We start from the raw sequence: 18,004 nt of genomic DNA, 5'->3' as shown, positions 1-18,004 counted from the left end.
AAAGATGTAATGCAGGTTATTTACAGCTTACTCCAATTACACTGGAGTTAGGTAAAAGAAACATGTTTTTTTATAACAAATGCTGTATCAGGTTTATTCTCTGTGGGTTTTTTTTTTTTTCACTTGTGGTTGCGATGTCATTTTGGAACAAATCTGAGTTTACTTCTCGTGAGTAACCTTGATAATCTGTGTGTTTGCTGCAGGCCTGGACGACTGCTTGCAGCAGTATGTGTGTGTGTTTGAGCGCGGAGGTGTGTGTGGGGAGAGGCTGCTGAGGATTAGCCACGCCGAGCTGGAGGAACTGGGAGTTTCTCGCATCGGACACCAGGAGCTCATTCTGGAGGCTGTCGACTTGCTCTGTGCTCTGGTGAGTTTGTGTGTGTGTGTGTGTGTGTGTGTGTGTTTGTTTTTTAGTTTGAGCGCAGGGCTGGACTCCCATTACCCGTTTGTACAGCTGCTGATTTAATGTATGCCGTTCTGCTTGAATGCACAATGTAATAGATTGCAGGAACTAAATTGCCAGTGTCCTGCATCAAATCTGTGAATCTCCCACTTGTTCTTTCTTTGATTGTCAATCAAAGAAAGAAGAGCTTGCAACTATAACTCCATTTGAAATTATGGAGGAAGAAATGCAAGGTATGGGGGTTTGCAAAAATAGAATTACTGGAAAAGATGCACCTGATTACTCAGGTATATTTCCTAAAAAAAAAAAAAAATGTGTGTGAAATGACAACCTGTGCAATATATGGTCTATGGGGAGTTCAGAAGAAAAGTATTGGCTCCAGGGGAGACTGTTGGGTAGTAAAGAAACTAAACTCAATTCATATCATGCATGATTATTTGTTATTTGTATATTATGTTGTGTATATATGTGTCACCATAACTCCCACAGGTGAAGCTGGGAAAGAAAAGCAAAGGCTCCCACACACTTGTACTGACTATTAATGTTGTTGTCCTCATATTATTCATATATATATAAAGTAGGTTCACATTATACAAAAGGGCCCTCTAGGGGCATGAGATCATTTTGTTCCACATAAACACATGACATTATTACTATGAGGACCATTTTCGTGCTGTAGCTGGTTGAGTGAAGCTACTGTTAACTGCTGTGTATAATGTTGGATAGTGTAATCTGTAAGAATGCATCATATTTTAAAAGCTAACCATATGTTTTATATGTAAAAACCTGAATCTGCAAAATAACCACAGCCCTCCAATGAAATGTAAGGGAATAAAAAAATACAATATTTCCCTCTGAAATTAAATACAAGTATCTTAAAATTGTACTTGTGTAAATGTACTTAATTACATTCCACCAGCGCCTCATTGCAGTCTGCGTGATGACTTCCTCTCTAATATAAAGTCATTAATATGCACCAGACTCCCTTAAGAAAACCTGGTAAACATGTTGACAAATAAGACCCTTCATTTTTATTCATGGTGGTTCACTGTGTGGAGTTTCAGCTAATCTGTGTTTATCTGTGTGTGTGTGTGTGTGTGTGTCTGCAGAACTCAGGTCTGGAGACGGAGAGCGTCAGGACTCTGGCTCATAAACTCGGTGCCTCGGCCAAAAACCTGCAGAACTTCATTTCCGGCCGCCGCCGAAGCAGCCAATCAGAGAGCAGATCCTCGCGACGGCTACCCAACGATCTGCTGACCTCCGTGGTCGACCTCATCACCGCCGCCAAGAGCCTGCTCGCCTGGCTGGACAGGTAATAAGTTGAAAGGCTCTCTGCTAGTCTGTTTATGGTGTGGAGAGTTGACATGCAGATTGGAGTTTTAACTCTAAACAACTTTTTTTTCCCCAGAGTTTCACGACTGTTACAGAAAGATAGCTATCAGGAGGGTGACTATTTTTCATAGATGGAAAGGCACAGCTTTAGGTTTCCATCCAAACATAAATAATATAAAAAATGTAAATAATAAAAACTTTTTAGTGATTTTGTGAAGATTTTTTTTTTAATTTCCTGTACCTCCACTTTAAAAACAGGCGGATGGAAACCCACCTAATGACATTAACAATGTCTCCAGAATTCATTCATTTTGTTATTTACGCCTCTGCCTCTCCTGCCGTGACATGCCAAAATGTCCTCCTTGAAAAGACCCATTAGAGGCCGCGCACACCCACACCGGTGTTTTCAGTAATAAGAATATAATCTGGCTGCATTATCACAGCGCAGGCAGAACAGGAAGAACTTTTTGTTATTCCAACTTGGGAATGTTCACACGTAGTTGAATTAACCGTGTTGGTGCTAATGGTGGATTGACGTAGATGTAGCAGTGGCAGCTTTCCAGCCATTTTGCCAAAGATTTACGACAGATACATTTGCTATGTCGATATCATTACTGTGAGAAATATGGATGTCTTCAACTTGAGACTGATGTGAGTGGTTTTCAGGGTTTTAAGGTTGAACTGAAACTCTGCCTTATGTTACATCCTCCATCTTCCTGTTAACAATGTGATAGAGAAGACTGCTGGTGCTGGATGGGCCCATCAGTCTAATTTATTAGATGCTTTCAGTGGAGGCATGGAGGAGGCAGTAGTAGTTCTGTTTGATATCCAGATAGGTGCATACGATTTATGTTTAAAGATTACTTGCAGAAAAATTGATTTGTATTTTCTCCTGTTGTTCATTGCAGTAAGTTAATGACTTTTCAAGTCAGTTAAAATCAATCAATCAATCAGTCAGTCAGTTGTTCTTTAATGCCCCTGAGGGGAAATTTACTTTGTAACCAGGCGACATCAGATTATCATTTATCAGTTAAATCCGACAGTGAAAAACACAACTTCCAGACAGTGAGTGAACCACTGTGAATACAAATTAGACTCGTGTTTGTCTACTAACACCGAACGGCACAAAATAAATAAAATAAAATAAAAAAGGCCTACCCAGATTCTGCAACATCCAAAGACAAAGAAATCCTCAAAATCCACAAGAGGAGTTTGAAGTGACAGAAGAAATGTGTGTGCCAAAAAACATTTACGGCAAACTGAACAGCACTAAAGGTGACACAAAGTATGAGTTTATGGATAGATAGATAGATAGATAGATAGATATAGAATGCTAAACATACTATGTGCAATGGTAGTAATATATACTATAATACACTGGACATTAATCCAGTATATACTGGATATTATACCAATACCCAGTATAGTCAGGTGGCTCTTCCTAAAAGCTCTACAATAAGCTTTTTATATAACATATAAGCTCAGTTTAGGATGATTGATTTCACTGGTTCCAGGTTCTAAAATGTTCATGTTTTCAGGTTTTATTTGTGAAGCAAATGTGTTTGAGCTTTGGACTGTTGGTCAGAGAAAATAAGACAATGAAAGATGTTACTGTGGTCATGATTTTGTGATATTTTGTGATATTTTACAGGCTAAACAAGAAATTGATTAAATGAAAAATAAAATAACTGAAACAACCATTAGCTGCAGCCTTAATGAGTGCAATACTTCATATGGAAACTAGAGTTATAAATCTTCCCTCTGATGAACTCTTTAATCCAGAGGTTTGTATAAATAAAGCTCCAATCTGCACAACACAAACTCTCCTGCACCGTCTCCTGCAGCTGTTGGTTGTTGACATCTTTTGAGAAATATGTTTTTTTTGGGGATTTTTTTTTTCAAAGGGATAATGTCAGACCTTTTTTTCTCACCATGTCTCTCCGTCTCTCGCCCTCACTCTCTTCTTCTCTCTGTCACTTCATTTATTCATGACTCAACACAATCTCCTGCACACGACACACACATCAGATACAGGACTGAAGGTCTGAGACATTGGCTCTTGAAATGCCAGGCACCCACATCTGTCCTCAGGCCATCTAGACGCGCACACACACGCGCACTCACGCGCACACACACACAGACATCCATAAATGCATAGAGCCGTGTCCACGAGCACACTCGACAGAAAGTTGAGATGTGATGGACCCATGGAAACACCCACGCACTCATCCAAACACTCACTCGCAGACACGCTCCCACATCCTCACGCACTGACACACACTTATGCAAGCGTGCACGCGCGCGGGGTTTCGCCCACGCAGCAACGGTGATGCAACTGTAAATGGCAAAGCGACAGTGAGCGAGGGATAGACGCAGCAGAGCCACCGCTCCATGCTCTCTGTTCATGTTTGTTTCATATTCTTTTTTTTATGTGGTTTTATCTTGCGTAAAGAGCATCTGTGTGAGGGCACGGCGGTAGATTTAACACGCACCGGTGAAATATCATCCTCTATTGATTTATACCGCTGAGCAAAAACAAATGGGCGAGTAAAACAAGCTGAATCTTTTCTGGAAATAAGAGCTGCGTGCTGGATGATGCGCTGAGTTCATCAATAGACACTAACGACGGGGGAAAGGTTATGATTTCCACGCATGTAAAGCTAGAATCCAGTCTTGAATTAACACCCACGAGATGACTCCGTCCTAAAAGGTTTTACAACAGAGGCAAATTAGCATAAAGCGTGTTCAGACTGAACTTTCATCTCCCTCTGATTGCCGGTTGTTAGACCTCTCAGGGACGGAGGAGAAGTGCAAGAGCAGTTCAGGGCTCAGGCGTCTTCAAATACACGCCGTCGTCTTCATTACTGTCTAAATGACTGGAGAAGACACTTTGCAACCTTTTCATGTATAAAATAACAGCATGGGTATGGTGCAGATCGTCTTCCTCCTGCCTCTGATACCCTGATGTCTCTTTATCTATATGTTTCTCTCCGTCTCTGTGGTGACAAACACCAGTTTGATCTCCAGGCAGACATCAAGCTGACACACAGTGCAGGGGAGACAAACACTTCCTCTTTACAGCTGTCAGGGAGAAAAGTGAGATCATCTCTCCAGGATGACTGAAATTCTCAGCCCTATTTCTGTTTCTTTGAACTCCTTATTTCCTCTTTATATGCACATTTGAAAGCACCTACCTATGAATTAATAACACGGCCACGGAGGCTACAGTTTATGTGTGGTGTATTTTGCTGATAGCTTCAAAATGCAGTAGTAGTTTCTTTTCCTTTCTCCTTTTTTTTTTTTTTGGTGTATTGCTATTTTTAACCAATCTAGTGAATGAGCAGACTTTAAATTTTCCCCCCAAAAAATAGTGGATAGGGCTGAGCAGTATTGATTGAATCAATGCCCAGTGGGGAGTAGATCAAAATTGATGTGGTGATATTTTTGGGATGTGACACGCTGGAGTGTTGCATGATTTAATAAGCGCTGACCCATGCAGGATACAGCGAACGTGTCACACAGAAATGAAGAAGAAGCTGAGGTGTGGTAGCCGGGAAAGTTCAAGATCTTGTAAAAGTTGAAACAGGAAATGTGAGGGAGAGGTGTGGAAATTTTCATTTCACTTATTTAAGTAAATCTTTGAGATTTCCCTCATTTGTCGAGATACATTAAAAAGACACAAAGTTAAAGAGGACAGTACTTAGTGAAGAGAGAGTGTGCTGTAGCTGATTCCATGTGTTTGGCAAAGAGTAAGAGTAAAAGCACAGGACAGTTTGCAGAGCGAGTTGGTAGGGTGGTGAATTTCCGACAGGAGCTTTATGGGTGAGAAGGTACAGGTGTTTATCACACACACTGTGCCAGAGAGGACCTGTGTCCATTGCCATAACAACAGTGGGAGATGGTCGAGGTTTTTTGAAAACGAGTTGTTACCCCCCGGGGCAAATGTGGACTCATCTCCGGTGGTCTTTTTGTCTTGTGTAAGTCGTGAACTCACTTCTCTCTGTACAGTAGCTGCACCACACAACGGCTTGCATGTGTCAGATGATGAGGAGGAGGAGGGAGGGAACGGCATGACTAATTTTCTATATTGGGACGCCTTCAGGTGTATTATCGCTCCATTTACCACTGAAAAAAGGAAGGTTGTGTTCTGTATCCATTTTGTTACAGCGTGATTGTAGTCAGTAGAGAGTAGAAAATAGTGATCATCATCATCATCATCATCGTCAGCAGCAGCAGCAGTGGCTCGGATGCCAAAAAAAAAACTTGCTCTCTGCAGCATCTGTATATGGCATCGTTAAGACTGCGGTTATGGCAAGTAAATGAGGGTCAAGGAGTGGTTAGGGTTTGGCAACTAACCCTGCAGGAAGGTCAGACGCACTGTGTGGTCATCCATCACCCTGACCTCCACCCACTCACTCCGCCTTGCAATGCACAGGGCAAGCTGCTGTTTGCATCAGCTACAGGCTCTACAACTGGAGCCCTCTTTTTCAGCATATGTATATTTGTTTACATGATAGCAGATTAGCAACATTAAAAGTCAAATAAGCTGTTAGCACTTCCTGTTTGCGCCGAACCCACAGATGTGCAGACAACTGTCACTGGATTGTTCTGATGCTGAAGGAAACTTAAAATTGTGACGATTCCCAGGCAGCTTCTGAGTTATACAGAGCATCCTTTGTCTATGATTTCTAAGCGGATTTATGGACATTTATTCACAATGGACAGTTGAGATAATGACATTCTCGGGAAGTGTGAGTCACACTGAATCCAAAAATATGAGTATCATGTCTGCGCGTTCAGATTTGACTGAATTATGACTCAAATATTTGAACCACACCGGGGCAATCGGGCGCTACGGGTTGTAGTAACTTAATTTACCTTCAGGTTCATTTCAGCTCCTGCACTTGGACGCGGGTTTCTCTCCCTGTCTGCACAGCCAGGGCCACAGCCTCTTAGCTGCCTCATGGTAGGGAGGGGTGGGGGTGGGGGGGGCACAAAAGTGTTTTCTGAGTGTTGTTTGAGGGTTGGGGCCTGATGGTGAGCAAAACAGTCTGTGTAGCCTTAGGTCCTGCATATATATAGCACCCAGCCTCAATACTGATGACCCAAATCACACACACACACACTCACACACACACCACAGATAAATCATACACTAGAGGCTGTGGCCGAATTTCAATCTGGGTCTTTAGAACAATGAAGCAAAGTAACGGTGTGTGTCTCTGTGTGTGTTTCTGTTGTTCATTTTTGTCACTGCGTTGTGTTTGCAACCATAATGTACATGCATGTCACTAAGCCTGACTCTGTGTTGTGTTATGATAATGACTTCGGTTATATAGCTGTATAGCTGCAGGAGCTTTTTGTGTCTGCGTGCAGTGATTAGGACCCCATTATCTGCAGCATATTCTTATCATTAACACCTTGTTCACACCTGAGTGGTCTATGCTACAACACACCGGGGGCTCCAATAACAAAGATCGTGTTATTAAAAAAAAGCTTTAAAGACGCTTTTCTCGCAGGAAAATAGGATTTTATAAAAACACACTTGACAGCTGAATGTGTACTCTTCAGTGGAAACTCTGACTATGCACACAAACATGTGGGAGACATGATGCCAGTGGCAAAGTAGCATAATAAATCCAAAGTGGTCTAATAGCCCTCCTCTGTCATTTTAAAAGAACACCCAGGCCCAGATTGTGCTTCTTTCAATTTCTTTCAAACGTTTGTTCGTTTGTTTGATTGTTTGTTTCTTTTCAAGACCCTGCACTGAGATGACAAGTAGTAAGTATGAGGTGTGTAAATTGGTGCACTCAGAACAGGATGGCCTATTTACCTGGTTCACTAATGCAGCTTCATTCATCCATCCGCTGGAGCTGCGTCCTCCTCTCTCTGTGGAGGAACATGTTGAGTTTCCACTTAAAGAAGAAAGACGTCAGGCAAAGTTTTCTCCAGACTTCCCCAAGCTGTCAGCAATGATTTGGATTTCTGAGCTGGAAGTGTTCATACTAGTATCTTTTATATATATATTTTTTTTTAAGCGTTAGGGTTCCATTTGAGCCATTCAAAATGCATGATCTGATGTGTGTGGCGTTTCCGTATCACTTTTTTTATTTTAATTGTGTAAAAAACAGTTGCTGCACCAGGTGCATGGGTCTAAAGGGTTGTACTTCATCTCTTAATTAATCCTGTATCTTGAGTATTTTGGGCGTAACATGCAATAAACCAATCAGAGTGCCATCTCCCATCTCCATTAAAAGCAAGACGTGCTTGCTCTGTGCACATGCAAATTACTCTCTTGATAATGTGCCCTTAAAATAACATTGAATTACTGCAGCATTGACTTAAGACCAGGTTTTTGCTGATCGATCGCTCAATCATTTTCCACTGTCTCAAGATAGCAATGCATCAACAACGCACCTGACCACACTTCATTTTACGACCATGGCTGCTCACCTTGTGCTGGACAGGGCCCTTAATGTTCATTCTGGACTTCTGGAGCCTTTGCTACTGGTCAGACCACTGAGCAGGTCTTTCACATATTGCATTTGTGCTTTGACCAACTGAATTTCACTTTTTTTTTTTTTTTTACCTGGTGTATGTAGACTGTGTTCACAATAGGAATGTCATTAATCATTTTGATTAAATGTAGTTGACCAGACAACAATTGACCAGCTAAGAGAGCCCAAAGGCTATTCCATTTACTATCATAAGGTCAGAGCGAAGCTGCAAAATGTTCCATTTAAGAAGCTGGAACCAGCGACTGTTTGGCATTTACGCTTGAAAAATGACTGAAACAATCCATCAATTATTAAGTAGTCGCAGATTAATCGACTCATTGTTGCAGCTCTGCATCATACATATGCAGCGTGTCTGATTAATAATGCATGTACAGTTTGACAGATGCACTCGTGAATGAGTCGCAGACAACTTCCACTAAATTTATTGCACTCAACAACTAGACTGAAAATGTGTACACACAACATCTGTTGCATGTCAGCTTCCCCTCTCTCTCTCACAATGCTCCTGTCCATCTCCTCTGTACATTATCCAATGCAGCAGAAACAATATAAGACATACTGGTGTGCTATCTGTTCCTCCCAGGTCTCCCTTTGCTGCAGTGGCAGACTACTCAGTAACCCGAAATAATGTCATTCAGCTCTGCCTGGAGCTCACCACCATTGTACAGCAGGTGTGTGGAATTGTTTGTGTCTGGCTGATGTGTTTGTGTGTGTGTGTGTGTTTTAAAGGCTGATAGCTCTTATTCTCCTCCACTTGAAGTGTGAGGCAGAGGATAGCTGCCTCTGGTTGTCACATACCCCTATGAACTGAGTGTGTGGGTGTGATGCAGCAGCCTCAGACTCTGCTCGGCACATCCATGCACGAGACGTTGCTATTTACGTCCTTACAGTCTGTCTTTTGTATGACTGATGTGCGTATAAAAAAAAAAGATAAATGTGTCTGTTTGTGCGGGCGTGTGTTTATCTGCGAGGGTATAGAGTGTGCAGGTGTGGGGTTCAGTAATGTGAGGCCCAGACAGTATACAGAAGTAGCAGCGTGAGCAGTATGAGATGGTGTGTGAGTATTTGCAAGACAGGATGTTCTGCTCGCGCTACATTAAATTCTGCTTGTCCCTCAGGACTGTACGGTGTTTGAGACGGAGAACAAAATTCTTCATGTGGTGAGTCCAACTTCCTCAGCCAGCTGTCGCTTATTTGCTCTGTGTTGATAGTAGCATCCTGTTGTTTTGGGGTTTTTTTTTCTTTTCTTTTCTCTTTTTTTTTTTTAAATCTCACATTTTTTACTCTTTCATACAATATTCCACAAGCACAGAACCTCAAGCTCCGGCTCTGGTATTTCAATAAATATGAATGGTGCCTGGCAGCAGCGTTTTAAAAGAATAGTGTGGAAAATATGGCTTTAATTTTCTACTGGCAGGAGGTGATTAGCATAGCTTAGCATAAAGACTATACCACTATATTTAGGAGGCAAATATTACACTTTTTTTCCTCCACTACATTTATCTGACAGCTTAAATTAATAGTTCTTTTGCAAATTCAAATTATTAGTACAAAGTATGCACAGCATTTATAGCCTAAACTAGTTTGCAATACCTGTCCCAAGATAGGACTTCAAATGAAATAAATCGATACACAATAAAATGCACACAGAGCAGCACAACACATGAAACTCAACAGTATGTATTGCAGCACAAAACACAAACAATTTACAATGACAGAATGAAAAGACAAGAGTCATAACTACGACGACTTTTTAAAAGCTGTTTCAGTTGGAGTCTGAAATGATCAGTCATGATCCATTTAGAGAATTATGACATATTATACATTAAGCTACCAAGCAGGATATAAGTTACAATTAGCTCATCCTTTAGCTTTAGTAATGCTCACACATTAATGCATCCATAGTTATTCTCCAATAATATATGATTCTGACATGGGTAATTCTGTGTAATGAGAACTTTACTTACTTAAGTAAATGTTGAATGCAGGACTTTTACTTGTGACAGAGTATTTCTACCGCTGCAGATAAACTGTTTTTTTTAACAAGAAATAGTGAAGTAACTCCTCGTGAAACCCCAAATTGTTATTTTTACGTTCCTGTTTTTGTATTGATTGAACTTTAATTAAATTCAGTAAACTTTCGAAGTGCTGATAATCATATTTTTGAACTATGCACAGAGCCAGGCTATATGTTTGCCCCTTTTTTTCAGTCTTAATGCTAAGCTAGGCTAACCACCTCCTGCCTTAAGCTTCATATTTCCAGCTAGGGAGTGTTAACATGCTGCTAGCCTTTTAGTCACATAATTTAAATACCCAAAATAAGCTACTTTTGCTGTGTTAATGTATCTTGATTGTTACATACAAACAAACTGTGTATAAAACCTTTTGAATTTAGCTGCATGGATTGTATTTGCGTTGATATTGAGTTTTGATTAGATGCTACTGAATGAGCAGTGACTTTGCCAGTGTTTTGTTCACAATGTAATTCTCATCTACAAAACTCGGAGGCTGATGTGAATGGGTTTCTTATGTGCTTATGTTTTAAATCATACGAAATGAGAGGTAGTTGTATTCAGTCGTGCAGATTTGAGATTTGCAGCGTTTGAGATATTCACCTTTTCATTCCCATCCCAGTTTAATGAAAGTGAATGGAATTAAATGACATTAAAAAAAAACAAAACAGCAACATATGCCTCCAGAAGGAAAAATGTCGCTGTGGGTCAGTGGTTCCTGAACTGTGGGGCCGCTGAGGTTTAATTGACCTTTTTCACAGCAGACGCTTTGACTCGTCAAGCACAGGTGTGTCCAATAACATCACTAATTGCCGCGCTGCCTCACAGTAATGGCTGGAACGGAGCCGCCGTTGCTGTTATTAGTTCCACCTGTGCTTCCCCTGTTAAGACAAGCCAACGAATCTGCTGTGAAAGAGACTTATGATTCATTTGGTAACGGTGCTCCAGCGCGAACAAGGCCATCAAGGTCCAGCAAAATGACATCTGAAATACAAGATGAGCACATTTTTTTTACTGTAAAGAAAGTAAAACCTGCTTATAAAAATCCAGAAATATGATGAATATCCCACTTCTGAGTTCACTGTCAATACAGCAGGAAAGTTTCCTGAAAAACAGCCACTGCTGTAGATTATCCACAAAAAGAGGCCATCAGCACTTTTTATTCTGACTACCTTCCACCATTGGCATCATTTTGTGTGGAGGCTTTTGTTGTTTCTTAGGAAAAAATATTGCTCTTAAATTTCTTTAGGTATAATCTTTCACCGCTGTGGGCACCACAAATTAAATTCACATCCATGATGTTGGTGTTGGGGGCAGAAATACTGAAAACAACTGACAATTAAAACTAAAAAACTATCTGCATGGCAAGTTACTACTTTAGATAAGTGAGAAATTATGTTCTCTTTTTGTGATTTGAGTGAACTGACCCTTTAAAATTCAATGGCAAAACCTGTATTAAACCACAGCTGTGCTAATAGTGGCAGCCATTGTATTCAGATTTAGAGAGAATGTGCTGCATAAAACTCTGAAATATATTTGTTCTCCTCAGTGAAGACAAAAAGAAAAAAACTCCAATAAAGAAGCAAAAGCTGTAATATGTTTTGTGGCAGGAAGCAAAGAGGTTTATTAGGAGTATAGTCTAAAACCCGAAGTCTCGTTTTCATCTCTATCTTCTTAACAAGCCCCACTGGTGAACCTGCTTTGATAAAGGCTCTGTGCAGTGTTAGTTGTCCTCTCTCATTTCCTGCTTCCTCTCCGCAGTGTAAGACTCTGTCGGAGGTGTGCGAGCACATTGTGTGTGTGTCATCAGACCCGCTGGTTTCTCAGTCGGCCCACCTCGAGCTGGTTCACCTCACCAACATCAAACCCTCCGAGGGCCTGGTAATGACTGACTGTTTGTCCATGTGTGTGCTGGGCTTGTGGGTATTTCAGGTTATATTTGTCTTTCACACAGTGTGCAGCAATAACAATAGCTAAAACTTAACCTTTTCCAATTGAGTTCAACATTACAAGTCCTTTTGTCTAACAAACAATATAATACATTAGAAATCACACACAGAATGAGAGTAACATGCCATCATGTCCCCTTAAATACTTCACAAGCAGCAAAATTTTTTTTCACTCACCACTGATCTATCTTCGTAGCGCATAGCTGAAGCGTGTTGCGAGGTAAAGTTACTTTGCCCTGGAATTCATGAGGTTGTTTTTTTACTGCTGTGGGTAATAGTTTTGTGTTTTGCATTTTATTACATTGCATTACATACAAAGAACAAGAGATGAGTAGACTACAGTAATAGAAAGTGGACTTGTTCCATGTTCACATACAAAATGCCGTTGTTCACCTAAATAACACAAAACCCTCTGAATCACCTCTTCCTTCCTTCTGTCCATCAGGGGATGTACATCAAGTCGACCTACGACGGCCTCCATGTGATCACAGGAACGACTGAAGGGGTGAGAGGCTTACAAATCCATTTTTCACACATTCACATACTAAATTCCAGCAAGGCACTTAATCTTTACTGTATCTGTGACATAAATAAACCGCCAATGAAGTGGATTTCCCACCATGCCCAGGGACTGTAGGGTAGAGAAAACCAATTCTTCCTCATAATATCTGCAAAACTGACATTTGGATCTATAACAGCATATCAGGTTCCATAGAGATGACTCTGCAAGGCATTCCTTCTGTTATATTATAGCTTATTTAAGTACACTTTGTTGTGAAACTTTCCCACTCTGGTATGCAGGGATCAATAAGCTCAGATCAATTCATGCTCGTCTGTTGTCTCTCTCTCTCTCTGGCTCTCTCTCTTCCCTGGCTCTGTAGTCTCCAGCTGACCGCTGTAAGAAGATCCATGCGGGAGATGAAGTCATCCAAGTCAATCACCAGACTGTGGTTGGTTTCTTATTGTGTATACACTGTGTGTGTGTGTGTGTGTGTGTGTGTGTGTGTTTTCTTATAGGTTCTAAATATATCTTTTTGTGTCGGTTATATTTTTCTGCTGATCGAGCAGTTTTACTTTTTATACTTGAGCTGCATTTTTCTGCTAATACTTTTACTTCAGTGGGATTTGGACTGCAGGGCTTTTACTTTCAGTTGAGAATTTTTACATTTTATATCTGTACTTTGACTCAAGGAAAGTAGTAGTAAATACTCCTTCTACCACTGTTCAGGCTTTTATTCATAGATGTTGTCACGTGAGAGAGAGAAGTTATTTGATATATATACTTAAAACTTTCAGAATCTAACTTGCATGATGAATTTAAATATCTTACCTGAAAAGTACAAGACAGATGTTAATAGAATAAAATGTATGGTAAAGGACTTTTTTTTTTAAATATCATCATCAAAATCATCACTTTATATGTTTTTCAAATTATGAAAACTGAAAATGCATGCCTGTTTTTACAGATATTGACTTATTTTCATTCTAACAATGAATCAGACAAATTATTCTATGACAGTGGTCACTTGGAATGATGAATCCACAGATGATTATCAACGACTCTGCAGTTCTCCTCAGCTCTACAGAGTGTTTCAGCTTTGGTTTTCTTTTAACTTTAATGTTTCAGTTTAAGCTTGGTTTAAGTTATTTTGGGGTTTTAAATCATCAGAAGAGATTCACAGTAACTTTATGGCAAGATTTTAACAGTGAGATAAATTTGTTATTGACTGTTGTTAAAACTAATTATGTAGCAGGATAAACCCCTGGAGATGCACCGTAGTTCCAGTTCTGTGTGTGGATTTTTCTTTTTTTTTTTTTTTTTTTTGTGGTAGGGCCACCCATCTGTTTACATCTGTACTGCAGATTGTGCCCTTAGTTTACAAGGGTGCAGATGCACACAGCATGCATTTGAATTAGTGTAATCAGATCCTCCAACCCTTCCCTGCACCTCCTCTTGCATTATGATCAGATCTTAGGCCAATCGAGTAAATGAAGTTAAGAGAATTTGGTCGTCTTAATGAGAAAGTTATCTCCCCACATAGGTCAGGAGACTAAAAAGTCACAGAGATAGAGCCGTGACCGGCAACGAATCTCGCAGTAGCCATTTTTATTCTTGTTTACAGTAGGTTTTTGTTCTCAAAACTCCTACAAACAGGGAGCGTTGGCATGGTTTTGTGCAAATAGTGGCTAAAAATGAAGGAATATATATGATGAGAAGCATTTGTTTTCAAATTGAGGGCAGGTTACATCACATGAAAGCTCTATAGATAGACTTACCACCTCCACACCCACTTGCCTTGCACAGAAGGCTCAACAAGCGAGATCCAATCACGACATGGCCACAATTCAAACTTCATGCTGAATACAAATGCCAGTTATAACTCAGGTTGTGATTGTGTTGTTCATTAACCAGATGAGGGTATTTTCCAGCTGATACTCTGTCCTCTCCCATCTACAGGTGGGCTGGCAGTTACGTAACCTGGTCGGCTCGCTGAGAGCTGATAAAGGCGTCGTGTCCCTGACCCTGAAGAAGCGCCCGCAGAGCACGCTCAGCTCCGCCCCCGCGCTGCTCAAGAACATGCGCTGGAAACCCCTGGCTCTGCAGGTGGGACCAGCTCTACCTTTTATAGACTTTATTAAAGCACCGCACTGGCCCACATAATTCCCCACAGCGTTTGCTCTCCCCGTACGACTGCAGCCAAAGTGTGTAATTAGGTCAGGGTACTGTGGCTCAGCATGGTTTTGTTTGCCAGCTGAAACACACTGGAATGAGTAAGATGGGAAAATTGATGGCACCCTCCACCCACATTCCCCTGTGCTCCCACGGATTGTGAAATATATCTCCCTCATTAACACTGATTATCTACACAATCAGGTGGGAAAACAGTTGTGTGCCCCCCCCAACCACCATCACTGTCTTTTGTGACCACATTACACAGAGAATCCTCAGGGGTAATTCATGTTTATTATAACTTGGGTGTTATTTTTGTAGTTTTTGGCTATTACCTCTGTTGGTTATTGTAGAATAACACAAGTCACAAAAAGTAATTGCTGAGATCTGGCAATGCAGCGGAGTTGCTACAACACCAAACACAAGCAGTCGGACCATCAGGCAGCTTGGAAATGCTTTATTCGGGTTATATAAACCACTTGATTTGAAGGTAAAAGTCAATGTGAGCAACTGGCTGCACAAAGATGAGATTTCTGTCTTGTTGGAAGTGTTTCCGAACACTGTCATTTGGTTTTACCAGAGAGAAATCTTTAAGGATGAGGACTTGCTGGATGGTTTGGTAAATATATGCTTGGTTAACTTTCCCACCTTTGATGCAGAGCAGCTGTTTCCTTAAGCTCTTTTATGGACTGTCTCCTCTGCAGTGGATGGGACAGTCCCACACGGGGCTAACTCATGGGAAACAGGCCAGACACTGACTTACACAGTTATGAAAATGGTCTTGGAGTTATAATTCAGACTTTCATCACATGCATTTAAGCATCTTTCACAGCTAAGTTGCTTATGTTTTTAAGAGTAGATGTTGTCTTATTAAGTTTGCCATTAAATTCTGCTGATCTTTCTTTACTGTTTTTGGGCACGGATGTTTTTGTTTCATCTTGCTTGTCACTGTGCTGGTGGGAGACTCCAGAGAAGTGTCTGTGAATTACTGCCTCTGTTTTGCAGTCATGTGATGTGTCACTTGGACCAAAATTGATGACATACTGATGTACAGCATGTGTAGGAATATACGGACAGATGTGTGCAAGATATGATGTGCAGCCTGATTCCGTTTAATATAATTTATTCAGGGTTATTTGTAAATCTGTATTCAAACACATGGCCCTTTGACTGTTGACCCCCCAGTTCTGGAGGGAGCTGCGAGGAGACGTTTTACAGCTCTGGGCCAAAGTTGAGACAAGACGTAACAATAATTTAAGACATTGTAAGACATTGTTTCCTTTGTTTCCTTTTCCAAAAACCATCTTTTTAACACGGGGGTTTGTTTACAACCTGGCGACCACCTGACTGCTCCTGCTTCATGCCATATCCCCTGATCTCAGCTAATTTAGCTTGACAGTGTTATTATTACATTATCCAAAGAAGCAGCAGCCACTGGTGGCCTGGCCAGTAGCTACCTGGAAATGCTTGACACCAAAGTAGGTGGCCATACAGGTGTTTTTTTGGCCAGCAATGAATCCAGGTGTCAGATGCTGAGAGCTCAGTAGTTTCCAAATGTGAGTGGATTGTAAAAGTTGTAACATGGAAATATTTTCAGTCTTACAGAAAGTCTCTATTTTCAGGCACAAGTCACTTTCAAGTTACTTTTGTAATTCACCAAGGTCAATTTCATTCAAGGGTAACACTTATAGTAGTCCTGTTTAGTATTTATATTGAGTATATAAGCATTTAATAACTAGTTTATAATAGATTATAACTACTGTAGAGGCTGGTATATAAACAGATAATAAAGTTCTAATGGCTGACAAAAATTGTACATGAAATCAAATAATAACTACACTATAGTTTGTTTATTAATTAAATGTTGCAAGACATTTCAGATACTGAAATCCTGAGAAAATAAGAAGTAAATAAAAGAAAAATGGTTTGTTCTTACCACATGAACCCACTTCTGCTCTCTGCAGCCAACCAGAAGCCCAGGCAGCAGTTCAGCCACACCCTCAGGCACACCCACCAAGAACTCAGCCCTCCAGGACCTCTACATCCCCCCTCCCCCTGCTGAGCCATATGTACCCAGGTACTGTATCTGTGTACCAAAGAAAAAAACTCAACTTGCGACATGTGGAACTGGTGACAGCAAAAATAAGCTCTGACGTTGATGCACATTTTGTTTTCCCGGTAATTCTGCCTCTGCTGTTGCCATAGAGATGAGACGGGAGCCTTGTCTGGGGATGAGGCATCCCGTAACCACGGTGGCGTCAGCGTTGCTAAGCGCTCTGAGTCACCAAACTCTTTCCTGGATCAAGAGTCTCGCCGGCGAGAAGAGGAGGAGCCTGTGTACTGCACCACGCCTACATATGGTACACTCCTGTGATGACTGAGAGAATGTGAAGTAGGGGCATTGGGTTCAATATCATTCTGCTACATTCAGCCACTTCATAAAAAAAAAAAAATAATGAGGGTAGGAATCAACCTGACAGCTCAAGGCGGTGAATAAAAAGTTTCAGAAAGTGATGGAGCTCTACCTATCACTGATAAAATAAGTAAAAACCTCGAATCCTAAATATCAGATATCAGCATTTAAAATACGAGACTCTGAGAAGAGCATCAGTTCAATATTGAACTTTCAGAATAAAGGGTGCATGATAAAAGCAAGGAAACCTGCAAGGCTCCAGATAAAAATTATAAAGATAAAATGCTAAGCTGTGTGAGGAACCAAGAGGCATTTATTGCACATGGGATAAATAAAAACTTGAACCTGTTGCACCGAATATACATAGCTTTCCCTGTGATTTTTTTTTCTGCTGTAAATGCTGTTTCATACATTTAAATTCATTTAAATATTAAGTTTTGAAATTGTGTGTGTGTGTGTGTGTGTGTGTGTGTTTGTAGGCAGGCTGAGGCCCATCTCTATGCCTGTGGAGTGTAACTGGGTGGGCGACTACGAAGACCCAGCCAAGCTTAACAGAGAAAGCCGCAGAGGTGAGTGTCGGCGTGTGGAGTGCATATGTGTGTGTGTGCACCTCCTGAAGAGCCTGTTAGAGTCTGTTAAATGTTCCCATCTCTCTGTATTATGAATAGATCAGTGTGTGCGGAGATCAATGCGCCTCCATCCCCTT

At 40.9% G+C, this 18,004-nt stretch overlaps 1 protein-coding gene across 2 annotated transcripts in view; it reads left to right on the top strand.

Annotated features, from left to right (window-relative positions):
- The window catches only part of cnksr2a (connector enhancer of kinase suppressor of Ras 2a), a 50,460-nt gene that overhangs the window by 13,400 nt on the left and 19,056 nt on the right, over positions 1–18,004 (top strand). For both annotated transcript variants that reach the window (XM_071484660.1, XM_071484661.1), the window contains exons 2-12: positions 204–367; positions 1,513–1,715; positions 8,837–8,924; positions 9,372–9,413; positions 12,027–12,146; positions 12,660–12,719; positions 13,096–13,164; positions 14,673–14,819; positions 16,850–16,962; positions 17,091–17,245; positions 17,778–17,867. In XM_071484660.1, coding sequence (XP_071340761.1) covers positions 204–367; positions 1,513–1,715; positions 8,837–8,924; positions 9,372–9,413; positions 12,027–12,146; positions 12,660–12,719; positions 13,096–13,164; positions 14,673–14,819; positions 16,850–16,962; positions 17,091–17,245; positions 17,778–17,867 — 1,251 coding nt within the window. The remainder of the gene's footprint in view (positions 1–203; positions 368–1,512; positions 1,716–8,836; positions 8,925–9,371; positions 9,414–12,026; positions 12,147–12,659; positions 12,720–13,095; positions 13,165–14,672; positions 14,820–16,849; positions 16,963–17,090; positions 17,246–17,777; positions 17,868–18,004) is intronic.

The sequence above is a fragment of the Trachinotus anak genome, unplaced genomic scaffold (assembly GCF_046630095.1).
Source record: "Trachinotus anak isolate AG129_WGS33_773 ecotype Australia unplaced genomic scaffold, CSIRO_AGI_Tana_v1 ptg000009l, whole genome shotgun sequence".
Classification (NCBI taxonomy): domain Eukaryota; kingdom Metazoa; phylum Chordata; class Actinopteri; order Carangiformes; family Carangidae; genus Trachinotus; species Trachinotus anak.
Note: the sequence above shows the minus strand (reverse complement) of the source record. Positions and strands in the feature narration are given on the sequence as shown.